The 16,056-nt window shown below is 36.8% G+C and overlaps 1 protein-coding gene across 6 annotated transcripts in view; it reads left to right on the forward strand.

The window, feature by feature from the left end:
- The window catches only part of CDC42BPA (CDC42 binding protein kinase alpha), a 430,427-nt gene that overhangs the window by 315,939 nt on the left and 98,432 nt on the right, over window positions 1–16,056 (forward strand). For all 6 annotated transcript variants that reach the window (XM_020982125.2, XM_020982131.2, XM_020982126.2 and 3 more), the window contains exons 13-16: window positions 559–801; window positions 1,081–1,191; window positions 3,135–3,382; window positions 14,968–15,073. In XM_020982125.2, coding sequence (XP_020837784.1) covers window positions 559–801; window positions 1,081–1,191; window positions 3,135–3,382; window positions 14,968–15,073 — 708 coding nt within the window. The remainder of the gene's footprint in view (window positions 1–558; window positions 802–1,080; window positions 1,192–3,134; window positions 3,383–14,967; window positions 15,074–16,056) is intronic.

Raw genomic sequence — 16,056 nt, forward strand, 5'->3', positions numbered from 1 at the left:
TATATCACATCATAATACGTGATTACTGATATCACATATCATTAATACCAGAAAGGTGATAATAAAAAACCTTGAGCCACAAAATGAAGTAACCTTAAAAATATTCTAGCTTTTTATATAGTTTTTAAGCAGAGTTAGGAAGATATTTTACAGATAATCATGAAGCCTCTCCAAACCATTTATATACCCCTTCTCAAATATATTGCCAGTACCCCTCCTCATCTACATATCTGCTGGTTCTTTTCTAAGTTATTTTTTACTTATCTTTCCATCCTTTACACCTCTTTAATCTCTTTCAAAGTATGTCATAAAAACATACTTCCAAAAGTTTAAGTAATTTATTCATTGTTGCATAGCAGGTTTACCTCAAGAACTCAAACTATAATCCAGTCTGGTTAAAGGCTCTTATTAGTTTCTTTAAACAATTCATCTCTTTCATTTTTGTCCTTGGATTTGCAAAAGTGGCTCTTCCTGACTCTAATGATGGCTGCATTGAAGACCATATTTGGCCTCTAATCTTCTTAATTGTTAACTTGTATTCTTTTTACAACACTGTAGGAACTAATCGAGTCTAGTGAGCGATTAAAATCCCAAACCAAAGAACTGAAAGATGCACACAGCCAGCGGAAACTGGCCATGCAAGAGTTTTCGGAGATGAATGAACGGTTGACAGACTTGCACTCCCAGAAACAGAAACTTGCCCGCCAAGTCCGAGATAAGGAAGAGGAGATGGAACTGGTGATGCAAAAGGTTGAAAGCTTAAGGCAAGAACTGCGCAAAACAGAAAGAGCCAAAAAAGAGGTTAGTATCAGGCAAATTCTTTAGTGGCTGGGGAGTAACAATGGAAGCTCCTTTTTCAGATAATTTGAAGTTATACGTCTCTATGTCACTGTATTTTTTTCACATGAAAAATAATTACTATCCTAGGCATAAACCTCTTTTAGTTTTATCATAGTTATTTAGTGAAGATTTGGATATTTGGCTTTACTCTCTAATAAATATTGTTTACATATGGAAGAATATATTATTTTTATTTCTGAATTATAAAAATGAAAACTTGCTATTGGTTTTCTTTTTAAGCTGGAAGTCCATGTAGAATCTGCAATTGCAGAGGCATCTAAGGACAGGAAACTACGTGAACGGAGTGAACAGTATTCTAAACAGCTGGAGAATGAATTGGAGGGATTAAAGGTCAGTATGCTTTGCTTTTTTGAAGTTAATTATCTCTTTTTTCCCTTTAGATCTAGGCAAATGCTATCTTACTGCCACGTTGCATATGTAAAGAAAAACAAAGTGTTCCTAGTTTTTTGTTATGAAAAAGTGAGAAAAGTTTAGAGATTCTAGTCTATATGTATACATACATACATATATATATATACATATATATATGTATGTATATACATACACACACACACAGAGAAAGAGATATAGAGAGACAGAGAGATGTTTGATTATGCATACCAAATCATGTATACAGATACAATATAGCATTGTGCTAGTTTCTAGTTATGGGGTGCAAATATTGCTTCTTGAGTTGCATTTTAAAATATCAACAAAGTTGTTTTTCTTTTAAAATTTCAATTGTTTTATGCACTGAATTTTAATCAAAAATATATTTATAGCATAAATCTATATATGTATATGCATATACATTTATATATAGATGTGTAATTTACTATTCCTTAAAGAATGTAAATGATGATGATAGAACTGTTGAGATTGTTTTATGTAAGTAGGTGAGCATATTTAGGATGTTCAGGTGACTAAGGGCCTCACTAAATTGTTTTGTAGCTCACTTACTGTATGTCTGGTCCTCAAGTTAATTAGTAATTTATATATTGGTACTAGTAGTAAGTGGCACTTCTCTGTTAAGTAGGCTTCTTTGTGCCACAGTGAAAAAACCTCAGACTGAAAAAGTCATCCAAGAATAGAAAAGAAAAAGTAGAAGCAGAAGGACCTGACTATGACAACTGAAAATGAAACTTGATATGGGTTTTCTCAGCCCTCAAGAACAACTTAAAATGTTTTATCATGACCTTGAGCTCCCAACAAAGAAAAAAAATATTCAAGCTTCAATGATTAATGTGATTGTTCTCAGGTCTTTAACAGCATGGAAGGTTTAAGACCATAAGACATAATGAGTAGTGTTCCTTACTGACCAAGGTACCTGGATTTCTTTCTGTTCAGTTGAATTAGGTGCCTTCTGTGAACACTTTGCTTAACCCTGGAAAAGATATGAAATTTAAAGATAATATGATCCCTGTACTCACCACTATGGTGATACGACCTATCTAGTTATCCCAAATATGTACCATTTAGAAAATAGTATTTTATTTATTTTGAATGATGATTCACCTACCTACACAAAACCTTTTATGTAGATTATCTTTCTTAATATATTTAATGCAAAGCAACTAGCTTTTTCTACTTGCTTCTACACTGTTTAGAATAAGTATGTATTTTTAACTGAAATAATTTCTAGAAACTTTGCATATATAGTGTTTATTTAGTGTTAAGGGCTATAAAGGGGTCCCCTGAATTTATCTTTTTGAGTTGCCATATTTTCTAGAAACATTGGACCCAGAGCATGTCAGAGGCTCTGAACATGTCAAGTACGAATCTCTGTCTGAGCTGACATAATATTTTGCTGCACCCTACACTAGACTCCCTGCGTGTCCTTGCGAGGCAAGACAGGCACTTGCCAGTCTGTGCCAGGCTGGGATAATATTTGTGTATCTGGGGTCCTTTGCAAATAAGCAGACCCTTCTGTCTTCACAGGCTAGCAGTTCCCAGGGGAAAACAATAAGGCTTTTGCTATCACCTAGTTCTCCACATGGGGTATTGTCTTGTCTTTTTTCCCACCATTGCTGCACTGTTTCCCCTCCCGTGTCACGTCCCTTCTTAGTATTTCCTCCTTCCTTTGTCCTGGTATTATAAAAATGTAAACTACTGTAAAGACTGGGGACCCTTTGGGTTCCACATGCATGTTCATTTGTCTTATAATAAACCTGGTTTTCACATAAATCTTGTGATTTCCTGTTGACATTTAGATAAACATGCCTTTCTTTATTGCAGAACTGAGTTGGTACCATTTCACTGTTCTGTTCAGTAAGAGTTCTCCATTATTTTTATAGCAAAAACAGATTGGTCGTTCACCAGGTATAAGCAGCATAGAACATCAGCAAGAGATAACCAAACTAAAGGCTGACTTGGAAAAGAAAAGTATCTTTTATGAGGAGGAATTATCAAAAAGGAATGTAATACATGCAAATGAAATTAAAAATCTGAAGAAAGAACTGCGTGACGCAGAAGGCCAGCAGCTTGCCCTTAAAAAGGAGATTATGATTTTAAAAGACAAATTAGAAAAGACCAGGAGAGAGAGGTAAGGACATCAGTATGACTTGGAGAGATATCACATGCACTTTATAGTGTTGAAAAGTGTTTTGAACTTACTGTCCTTGAAGGAGTAATATGTATAATTTTCTTTTAGAGCATTTGTTCCAATGTAATAGGAGAATCTATAAAACAAATTTTGTGTACCAGGCAAAGTTACCATCCAAAAAAGAGACATTAATCTTACAGCTGGTGGGGAGGGAGAAATTGCACATTAATTCATAAAATTATGAATTTTCAGACTTGGAAGAAAACTTAAGAGCCCATATGATCCTGACCTATATATCAATCATTTCTACAAGTATACTCATTGTGTGGTGACTCAGCTCTTTGTTAAAGACATGTAACAAGGGATGGGGGTTTGGAGGGAGGCCCAAAGCTTGCTAAGGTTGCCTATTCTGCCTTAGATCATTCAACAGGCAACAAAAGTAAGTTTACTTAGCTGTAACATCGATATTAGTAGATATTAATCCCATCACACAAGTGAAATCTTCTTATCTTCCTCAAATACATTATCATTTACCCCCCCAACCTCTACTCCCACCCATCCCTGCCCCTAGTCTTATACTTTAACTGAAGTGTAAAATTTTACATTTATCCCTATTAACATTGTACCTTGTATATGTCTTTTTGGATCCTGACTGTCTCATTCAACATAATAACTTACCATCCTAGTTTTTGTTTAGCTGCAGATTTTATACATATCCCTGTTATCCTTTTATCTTAGTCATTTATAAAAAATATTTAATGTTGTTCAGTTGTTTTTAGCTGTGTTTAACTCTTTGTGTCCCCATTCAGGGTTTTGTGTTTTGTGGGGGGTTTTTTTGGTGTTTTGGTTTTTTTGCGAAGATACTAGAGTACTTTGCCATTTCCTTCTCTGGTTCATTTTACAGATGAGGAAACTAAGGTAAACAGGGTTAAATGACTTTTCCAGGGTGACAGAGCTAGCAAATGACTGAGGCCAGATTAGAACTCAGGTCTTCCTGAATCCAGGCCTGGCATTCTCCACTGTACAACTTAGCTTCCAAAAACAAAAAGTTAAGTAGTACAGAGCTAAGAAAAGATCCCTAGGTGGTTTGGTGGAAAGAGTGCAGGGCCCAGAGTCAGGAAGGCCTGAGTTTAAATGTGGCCTCAGAGTTGTACTAGCTTTGTGATTATAAAATGAGCTGGAGAAGTAATTGGCAGACCACTTCAGTATATTCGCCAAGAAACCCTGAATTCAGACACGACTGAAAATAACTGAATAACAACAACAACAACAACAACAACAACCAGATCCCTGGAATAGTTCATTAGAGATCTCATGTGAAATTAGATATCTAACTGTTCATGGGTCCTTATGGTATTGACAGTTCATAAAGTTTCAAGTCCTACCAGCTATACTTTTATCTAGCCTGGTTAATCCACACCTCTCCATTTAATCCACAAGAGTAACACTAGAGTCTTTGTCTCATACTTTTATAAAATCTAGGTAAATTATGTCTACAGCATTCCGTTGCAGTCTGTAAAACAAGAAACAAGGGAAGTCTGGCATGAGCCATTCTTAAAAGTCATGTATGACTTACTTTCTAGTCATTTGGTAACCTTCACTTTAATAATACATTCTAGAATTTTGCCATGCAATAATCAGTTAAGTTCAGTGCCTGCAATGTGAAGATGACTATCTTTCCCTTTTTTAAAAATTGGGATAACATTTGCCCTTCAAGTTATTTTGTACCTTTTCCATTTTCGTTGTTCTGCCCAAGATCAGTGACTGGCTCAGAAATCACTGAACGTGTTTGACCTGATCCTGATGACTTGAACTCATTAAGGACAGCAAAGTTCCCTCTTGCTGTCCCTGTTTATTTTGGCTAGCAGTTCCTTATTAGCTAGTTTTGTATTATCCTTTCCAATTCAAAGATTATTCCCCTTAGCAAAGAAGATAAATGAAATAAAAGTTCTGCCTTCTCTCTGTTATCATCATTGATCTACGTCCAGATTGCTACAATTTTACCGCTTCTTTGATCTTTTTTCTTTTTCCCAGTGTAGCTTTAAAATTTTTTTTTTGGTTATCCTTAGTATTTCTTGCAAGTATCAGCTCATTCAGACCTGTTTAATGTTTTAAGCTGAGGTCCAGAAACCCAAATGCTGCCCTCAGATACAGCCTTCTTAACTGTTTATGTCTCAGATCTGCCTTTGTAAAGCTCATACCTTTGATCAGTACCAGTAATGAAAATACCATCTGTAGTCCTAAGGTCTTCAATTAACTCATGGAAGAGAAACCATCTTCTGTCTATCAGACTATGAAATCTTGAAAACTGAGATCTTATTTTGCCCCAAACTTCTTAAGCCAAATCGATGCTTTCTGGTCTCTCTTCCCAAAGTCATTTCTCTTATTAAATAATTAAGTTGAGGAATTGCCAAATTTCCAATTCTTAGCCCCCCCCCAAAAGAGCTGCTATAAATATTTTTATACAAATGTATTATTTTCCTTTTTCTTTGATCTCTCTGAAGTACAAACTTCATGCAGTGGTGTGACTGGGTCAAGAGTATGCAAAATTTTATAGTCCTTTGGGCATAGGTAACTATCCAAATTGTTCTCCAGAATGGTTAGACAAGTTCAGAACTCCACCATCAGTTTATTAGTGTATGTACTTTTCCTTATCCCCTCAGCAATTGCAGTTTTCAAAATTTTTAATAAATTTATTTATTTTTAGTTTTCAACATTCACTTCCATAAGATTTTGAGTTCCACATTTTCTCCCCATCTCTCACTTCCCCCCACCCAAGATGGCATGTAAATTGATATAGTCTCAACATACATACTCATATTAAACCTATTTTCACATTAGTCATGTTATAAAGAATTAGAATCAATGGGAGAAACCACGAGAAAGAAGAAACAAAAAAGAAAAAGAAAAAAAGAGAGAGAGAGCAAATAATATGCTTTGATCTGCATTCAGACTCCATAGTTCTTTTTCTGGATGTGGGCATCATGTGTCTTTTGGAGTTGTCTTGGATCTTTGCATTGCTAAGAAGAGATTAGTCTGTCAAAGTTAGTCATCACACAATGTGGCTGTTACTGTGTACAACATTCTCCTGGTTCTGCTCATTTCACTCAGCACCATTCATAAACATTTTCCCAGGTTTTTCTGAAGTCTTCCTGCTCATCATTTCTTTTAGAACAATAATATTCTATTACATTCATATACCATAACTTGTTCAGCCATTCCCCAAATGGTAGGCATCCCCTCAATTTCTAGTTCTTGGCCACCACAAAAATGTTTACCTTTTTTATGTTTCTCTTGAGTCTTGTGTTTGAATGTCAGATTTTTTGTTTAATTCTGGCCTTTTCATCAAGAATGCCTGAAAGTCCTCTATTCCATAATATATTGATTTTCCCCCTGAAGGATTACTACTCAGTTTTGCCAAGTAGGTTATTCTTGGTTGTATTCCTAGCTCGTTTGCTTTCTCAAATAACGTATCCCATGCCCACCAGTCCTTCAGTGTGGAAGCTGTTAAATCTTGTGTTATCTTGACTGTAGCTCTGTGTTATTTGAATTGTTTCTTTCTGGCTGCTTGCAATATTTTCTCCTTGACTTGAGAGCTCTAATATTCCTGGAAGTTTTCATTTTGGAATCTCTTTCAGGTGGTGATTGGTGGATTTCCTGGATAATTTCTTGAAATATGGTGTCTAGATTCATTTTTTGATCATGGTGTTCAGTTAGTCCAATAATTCTTAAGTTATCTCTCCTTGATCTCTTTACCAGATCAGTTAGTTTCTAATAATATATTTCACATTTCTTTTTATATTTTTTTTTCATTCTTTTGACTTTGTTTTACTATTTCTTGCTGTGTCGTGGAGTCATTAACTTTTTCTTGCCCAATTCTGATTTTTAGAGAATTATTTTCTTCAGTGAGCTTTTTTCCATTTGGCCAATTCTGCTTTTTAAGGACTTTTTTTCTTCATTGAATTTTTGTGACTCTTTTACTATTAGGCCAATTCTGTTTTTTAAGGTGTCATTTTCTTCAGGTTTTTTTTTGGGGGGGTGGCCCTCTTTTACCAAGTTGTCAATTGTCTTTTCATAATTTTCTTGCATGACTGTCATTTCTTTTCCCATTTTTTCCTCTGCCATTATTATTTCTTTCTTTAATTCTTCCAGGAATTTTTGTTAGTCTTGTGTCCACTTAGCATTTTTTTTCTTTGAGGCTTTGCTTGTATTTATTTTCATGTTGTGATCTTCTGAGTTTGTTTCTTGGTTTCCCCTGATGCTAGAGTAGTTTTTTTATGTTCAGGTTCTTGCTTTGTTTTTTGCTCATTTGCCCAGTCTATTTCTTGAGTTTTTTACTTTATTTTAAAGTTGAGTTCTGCTCCATTAGGGGTAGGGAAGCACTGTTCCATTCTTTAGGCTTTTGTGTGCCGCCGTTTTTTTGTGTGTTGTTTGTTTTTTGTTTTCTTAATTAATGGATTTTGATATATCAACAATCACTTCCATACGCTTTTGAGTTTTAAATTATTCTCCCCTTCCTTCTGCACCTCCCTCCCCAAGACGGTGCGCAGTCTGATATAGGCTATACATATGTGTTCTTATTAAACATATTTTCAAATTAGTTATGTTGTAAGTAAGAATTAGAACCAATAAGAGGAACCACAAGAAAGAGAAAACAAAACTCAACAGAAGAAAAAAAATAGCAAATAGTATGCTTCAATCTGCATTCAAACTCTATAGTTCTTTCTTTGGATGTGGATAGTATTTTCCATCACGAGGCCTTTAGAGATGTCTTAGATCCTTGTATTGCTGAGAAGAGTTAAGTCTATCAATATTAGTAATTGCACTGGCTGTTACTGTGTGCAATGTTCTCCTGGTTCTGCTCACTTCACTCAGCATCAGACCATACAAGTCTTTCCAGGTTTTTCTGAAGTCAGCCTGTTCATCGTTTCTTATAGCGCAATAGTATTCTATTACATTCATATATGACATTCACAGTTATGATTACTATCTCTGTCCTTCTCCCCATCCTTTCCCCCCCATTTATGCTTTTCTTTTCCTTTTCCCTCCTCACTAATGTTTTGCTTTTGACCACCGCCTCCCTCAGTCCCGCCTCCCTTCTATTAGCCCCTCCCTTTCCTTCCCCTTCACCCTTACTTCTTCTTCTCTCCCTTTTATCATCCTTCCCTTTTCTTTCCCCTTTTCCCTCCAACTGCCTATAGGGCAAGTTAAATTTCTGTATCTAACTGATTATGTTATTCCCTTCTTGAGCCAAATCTGATGAAAATAAGTTTTAAACAATGCTCATCTCCCTCCCTTCTTTCCTCTGCTCTAATAGGTTTTTGTGCCTTTTCCTGTAATGTAATTTACCATTGTCTGCCTCCTCCTTTCCTTTTCTCTCAGTACATTTTCTTAGTTAGATCAGATTAATCCACTTACTTGGATCCATTTAACCCACTTGATTAGATTTTTTTATTATTATTACATCAAAATCAATTTATACCCACCCCCTTTAGGTATATCCCTTTAACATGGTGTAATAACAATACAGTTCTCAAGAGTTACAAGTGTCAACTCAAGTAATGGGCTGAGATCATGAGCAAGCAGTGCAAAAAGACTCAGACCACAGAATCTTACTTTGGTGACAAAGAAGATCAAAACATATAACCAGAAGACAACAAAGTCAAAGCTCCTACATCCAAAGCCTCCAAGAAAAATATGAATTGGTCACAGGCCGCAGAAGAGCTCAAAAAGGATTTTGAGAGGCAAGTAAGAGAAGTAGAGGAATAACTGAGAGTGATGCAAGAAAATCATGAAAAACAAGTCAACCACTTGCTAAAGTAGACCCAAAAAAATACTGAAGAAAATAACACCTTACAAAATAGCCTAACCCAAATGGCAAAAGAGGTCCAAAAAGCCAATGAGGAGAAGAATGCCCTAAAAGCAAAATTGGCCAAATGGAAAAGGAAGTCCAAAAGCTCACTGAAGAAAATACTTCCTTAAAAATTAGAATAGAGCAATTGGAAGGTAGTGACTTTATGAGAAATCAAGACACTGTAAAACAAATCCAAAAGAATGAATAAATAGAAAACGATGTGAAATATCTCATTGGAAAAACAACTGACCTGGAAAATAGATCCAGGAGAGAGAATTCAAAAATTGTTGGACTATTTGAAAGCCGTGAACAAAGGAAGAGCCTAGACATCATCTTTTAAGAAATTATCAAAGAAAATTGCTCTGATATTTTAGAACCAGAGGGCAAAATAGAAATTGAAAGAATCCACCAATCACCTCCTGAAAGAGATCCCCAAAGAAAAACCCCCTAGGAATATGATAACCAAATTCCATAGTTCCCTGGTCAAGGAGAAAATATTGCAGACAGTTAGAAAGAAACAATTCAAATATTATGGAAACACAATCAGGATAACACAAGATTTAGCAGCTTCTACATTAAGGGATTGGAGGGCTTGGAATATGATATTCTGGAGGGCAAAGAGATAAAATTACAACCAAGAATCACCTACCCAGCAAAACTGAGTATAATCCTTTAGGGGGGAAAATGGTCATTCAGTGAAATAGGGGACTTTTAAGTATTCTTGATGAAAAGACCAGAGCTGAATAGAAAATTTGAATTTCAAATACAAGATTCAAGTGAAACATGAAGGAGGAACACCAAAATCACTGCAAAGGATTTGGCATTATGATGCATATAGGAAAAACCACCTAGGTAAAGAATGTTTATTAGTATGACAGTGGGTTAAATGGGCAGTCCATAGATCCAGTTCATCAGTACATATCTCTTTAATGGATGCTGCACTTGGACAATGAACTAGGTCCAAAATTGAATGAGGGGAAAAAAATGGTCTAGATCGCACTTGGAAAATTGCCTGTCAGTTTCAATTACCTCATTACACTCAGGGACAAAATCCTAACTCTTTAATACCAATTTTCCTGGTATTAAAGCCTGGTAAAACCACACGGCTACAAATAATGGAACATAATAAACTCTTGGCAGAAGAATAGCTAAAACTTCAGGTTACTCAACTGACAGTGTAAAGATGAATTGTGGGCATTTGAAAATATGCTCAAAGAAATGAATGATTAGAAGAATAAATTAATCTATCACCAAAAATGAGCAAGGGATAACAAAGAAACACCCCCATGAAGCATTGGAACCCAGACAATGTCAAGATAATGCCACAACATATTGAGTGGATCCCTTGTAGGGAACTTATAGAGGGCCGCACATGGACAAAAACTGAAAAGCATAAGAAGGCTTGGATAGGTTGTACAGAAAGTGCTCTCATCAATGAGATCATGAAACAGTTGAAATGCTGATAGTGAAAGTTTTCTTCTAAAAAGAAAAAAGTCTCTGGAATCTTTAGAATGCAAACTCTGATATATGTATTTATAAGAAAAAAAAAAGTTACAAGTGTCATCTTCCCTTGTAGGGATGTAAACAGTTTGCCCTTATTTATAACATGTTGTTTCTTTCTGTCCCATTTACCTTTTTATGTCTCTCTTGAGTCTTGTATTTGATAATCAAATTTTCTGTTGAGCTCTGGTCTTTTTATCAGGAAGGTTTAGAAGTCCCCTATTTCGTTGAATATCCATCTCCTCCCCTGAAAGATTGTACTTATTTTCGTTGGGTAGTTGATCCTTGGTTGTAAACCAAGCTCCTTTGACTTACGGAATATCATATTCCACGCCCTGTGATCTTTTAATGTAGCAGCTGCAAGGTCCTATGTAATCCTGACTGTGGTTCTATGATGTTTGAATTGTTTCTTTCTGTCTGCTTGCAATATTTGCTCTTTGACCTGGTAATTTTGGAATTTGGCTACCATATTCCTTGGTGTTTTCAATTTGAGATCTCTTTCAGGAGGTGATTGGTGTATTCTTTCTATGGCTATTTTACCCTCTGGTTCTAGGACCTCAGGACAGTTTTCTTTTATGATTTCCTGAAAGATACTGTGCAGGCTCTTTTTTTCATCATGATTTTCAGGGAGACCAATAATTTTTAAATTGTCTCTGCTGGATCAGTTTTCCAGGTCAGTTGTTTTACCAGTGAATATTTACATTTTCATCTACTTTTTCATTCTTTTGTTTTTGTTTGACTGATTCTTGCTCTCTCATAGAGTCATTAGCTTCCATTTGTCCAGTTCTAATTTTTAACAAATTGTTTTCTTCTATTAGATTTTGCACCTCCTTCTCCATTTGGTCAATTGTATTTTTTAAGGACTTTTTTTCTACAGTTAATTTTTGTTCTTCCTTTTCCCTACCTCTCATTTCTTTTCCCATTTTTTTCTTCTTCCTCTCCCATTTGACTTTTAAAATCCTTCTTGAGCTCTTCTAAGAAGGCTTTTTGGGCTTCAGACCAGTTCATATTCCCTTTTGAGGTTCCAGATATGGGTTTGTTGACAATGTTGTCCTCTTCAGAATTTCTGCCTTGATCTTCACTGTTCCCATAGTAAGAATCTATCATATGTTTCTTTTTGCTCATTGTGTTTGTTTATTTCCTGGCCTTTGAAGAGATTGAGCTCTTCTGCTAGGGAGCAGAGGGCACTGACCCAAGCGTCTTGTGTTTGGAACCCAGGGCCTGGTCACTCACTGGCTTTGTGTCCTGGGGCCTGTAATGCTGGCAGTTGGAGGCTGTAGGGTTCTGGCAGTTTACCTGGTGTTGGGCTGGAATCAGCAACACTGGCACTCTAGGGGTAGAATTGGCTAGTCTGGCCCCTGGAGGTTGCCTGCTTTTCCTTTCCTTTTGCTTTCCTCAGCTGCTTTTAGATGGGTGTTGCAGGATGTTTTTCTGCCTGAGGTTCCTTGGAGCATTGTTTCCCTTAGTTTTGGTGACGCACTGGGAGAACCAGTTGCTATAGAATGCTGAGGCACCTGGGGGTTTTCCAAGCTGCTTTCCACCTGTCCCCCCTCCCTCACTGAGGCACTTAGGGGTCCAGGTATTGGTGTTTGCGTGCTCCACCACCTGGGTTTCAGGATCTCCTCCTGGTATGCTGAGATGGAGCTTTCCGCTAGCTTGCTGGGATGCCTCCCATTTGGTACTGCTCCCCTTTCCGCAGGGCAATAGGGGCCTTTCTTGTTAATTCCTCAATCTACCTTGGCTTCTAGACTGCTGCACCCCATCTTTCTTCTGGTTCAGCTGTTCTAGGGTTTTTCCTGGGGTGGTATTTATCTGGGCTTTCAGAGGTTAATAAGGGAGGGTAAGAGCGACTTACTTTTTACTCTGCCATGTTGGCTCCCAGAAGCAGAAGTCTGCTGCTGTTTTCAGAGCTAGTTCTAGGGGTTTGCAAATTTTCAGTGCTTCCAAGGTGATATGATCTTTGGAGAATTGTGGCCATTGCTGTCATGGTCTGCACTCTTGTCTCTACCTAGGAAGGGCCCCTGCTTCCCTGCAGCTGCAAGCACTAGCCCTCCTCATGGCCCTGGGATTGTGACCATGATCCCAACTCTCCTGTAACCACAAGCTCTAGTGTTCCTCTTGGCCTTTGAATTGTGACTAGGTCCCCTGCTTGCTGTAGCCACCAGTGCTAATGCAGTTGTCTGCCTTGAAACTTCAAGCAGTGGCCCTGTTCCCTTGTGACAGACTACAAGCACTCCTCTTTGCCCTGGAACCGTGACCCAGAACTCCAAATGAGCAATAGAGTTGCCAGTCAGCACCAGCAGCACCCAGAGCCAGCAAAGGGTCTCTTGTAATTTCTTTTGAATAGGTTTCTTACTCCATTATGTTCTCAGCCCCCAAACTTATTGCTGTGCTTTTGCCACATTCTGTAAGGCCTAAAGTGTTTCCTGCCACCTATGCTCCAGGCTAGCCCCAACCCTGATGTCACAGACTTCTCTTGCCAACCTCCCAGGTTGTCTTAGGCTGGAAAAATCTCTCCCTTTGATCATTTGTTGTCTGTGCTGCTCCAAAATTTGATTTGAGGTGTTATTTTAAAATCATTTGGAAGGGAATGTTCGAATAATTCAGCTGCCTCTACTCTGCCATTTTGGCTTTCTTTCTTAAGTGTTTAATAAATACTTGTTGACAAGGGGGAAGAAAACTTATGCTTATGTCACATACTATATATCACAAAATATATTCCTCAGTTAGAGTGTGCATGTAAGTATATAAAATGTTAATCTGGAAACTCTGGGGAACTAGGTCCATAGTTTCTTTTTTAGCTTGTATCTCATCCTTGCCACTTCTTAGAGACTCCAATTTTACCATGAATTGGAGTCACTTGTATGATATAATATCCAATCCCTTAACTTTTTTTCTATGATATTTTTCTTACAGTTAACCAGATTTTTCACAAATGCTGAATCTGCTCTCTAGGGTTTTGATGGAGTCTATATGTTTGTTGTTTGAGCTGATTCATAGAATCGCATATTTGGAAAGGAGAAAAGATATCTCTTTCATTTTGCTCAAAGTCATATATGTAGTAGAGCTAATCTTCAAACCATGCTGCTTCTCTCTTTCCCTCCCCCTCCCCCTCATACACATACACACACACACACACACACACAGAGAAGGTACATCTGTGCATACAGTTTTCTGTAGCCTCTGCTTCTGTATTTGTCATTTTCTTTAACTTTGAAAGATTTTGTATTCTTTTGGATTTGTTCAGTATTTAACCACATAGCTGATTTTTACTGGTAGAGTTCTTCACCAGGAGTTTCCACCACTGATATAATTGTAAATCTGGTCAGAAAATATACACACACTTGCACACACTTCCTGTTATGTGCTCAGCACTGGGTAAAAGTTTATGTGTATGTCAACATGCTGTATATGTGTGTATTTTTGTGTATTTTATATGTATATATTTTATTATGGTATCAAGAAAAAAGGGGATTTTAGAATTTTAATTCATAATTCACTATAATGATGTCTTTCCAATGTTATCTAACAGTAAAATATTTTTGAAATTAACATAGCAAGATTGTCTAAGAATTAATTTTAAAATTAATGCTAAAATAACATTCATGATTAAATTTAGTAAAAGTGCAGATTGGCTTAGAAATCCTAATATGTTTCTTTAAAGTGTTCTTTGAAACCCTGCTCACTCTAACTTATGTTGAAGACATTTTTAAAAGCCGCAGCTGCCTTACATTTTATTTGTAAATATCCTGTGTAGACTTGTGGTATATCTTGTCTCCTCAAGAAAATGTGAGTTCCTTGATGGCAGGGCCTCATTTTATTTCTATCTGTGTATCTGTCAGTTCTTAGCACAGTGCCTGACACAAAGGAAATGCTTGTTGAGTTAATGGTAACTGTATGGCCATAGACATATCTTAGTTCTCCAGGTGCTGCTGTCTCTCAGCGCTGGGAGCTCCATACCATGAGTTCTTGTACTGATGAAATCACAGGTCTATTCCTTCATCCCCAAAAAGACTATGATGTGCTTGCCTAGAAACCAAGAAAATGTTGTTGTTCATATAGTAATATCTCAATGAAGTAATTATAGTGTTCTAATTTCTAACAGGATTTTCATCTGTGAAACAGAAGCTCCCATAAAAACAGTTTTCTTCAAATTGCTGGCTTATATTAATGATATGACTATTTTTTCTTTCTTTTTTTTTCTTTTTTTTTTTCCTTTGGAATTTAATAGCCAAAATGAAAGGGAAGAGTTTGAAAGTGAATTTAAACAAAAATATGAACGAGAAAAGATTCTGTTGACTGAAGAAAATAAAAAACTCTCAAATGAGCTTGATAAGGTGAGTGATTCAATTCAACAAATATTTGCTGTTGCTATTTGTCCTTCCTTCTCCAAGAGGAACATGACATCAGGGAGGTGATGCCATAACATACAAATGAATTGGATTTAAATGAAGGAGGGCTGTGCAAAGTCACCAGCCTCACTTTCTCCGCTGGAGACATCTGGGTCCAATGGCCAGATATGGATCAGGACAACCGGAGATGGCCCACAATACAGTGGAGGACGTTGGCCTTTTCAAACTAAGGTCTTTAAGAGGTTTCAGTTTGATTGAGGCAGCACCCATTCAGTGATTAAGGCTTAATAGAATGAGGCAAAAAATTGCCTCTTAAAAAAAATAGATCTGGGAGGGGAATATCCTTAGAGTTGCTGGCTGAAACAGAAACAATTGTTATTTACATTCATTCTGAGCCAGTCAGGGCCCAAACAGAGACCAAGTAGGGCTTGATCTGGGACTAAAGTGATTTGGAGTAGGCTGGTCTTTAAGAGAAAAAAACAAAACAAAACAAAATTTCAGAGATTAAAAATTACATTCCCTTTGATCAGAGCACCGGTAGATAAAAGTCATGCTGAGTATAGATTTGTTAGGCATCCTTTTTTTTTTTTTTTAAGGAAAGCTTTCCCTTTCAGGGCCAAATTATTTCCTTGGAATAGACAGTCTCCCCCATATCAGAAACAGTTCAAGGATGTAAGATATTTTTATATTTCTTTATCCCTTCCAGTTTTTTACTGTTTTATACATTCTCTCATTTCTCTTCTTTCCATTTTGTTTCATACAACCTCATTTTCTTCTGGGTAGAACTAAAACACTTGAGCAAGAGTAGATTTTTGCAGAGACAGCCTTGATGAATCATGGAGATGTAAAGGTAGGATCTTGGGGAAATCTTTGAAAGTGATCCAAGCCTATGAAATAAACCAGCAGCTATTTGGTGGGATTTTTTACATTTAGTTCATCATCAGGTAGTATTAGTATACTTTTTAGGT

This window comes from Phascolarctos cinereus, unplaced genomic scaffold (assembly GCF_003287225.1).
Source record: "Phascolarctos cinereus isolate Bilbo 61053 unplaced genomic scaffold, phaCin_HiC Scaffold_5;HRSCAF=322, whole genome shotgun sequence".
NCBI classification, from domain to species: domain Eukaryota; kingdom Metazoa; phylum Chordata; class Mammalia; order Diprotodontia; family Phascolarctidae; genus Phascolarctos; species Phascolarctos cinereus.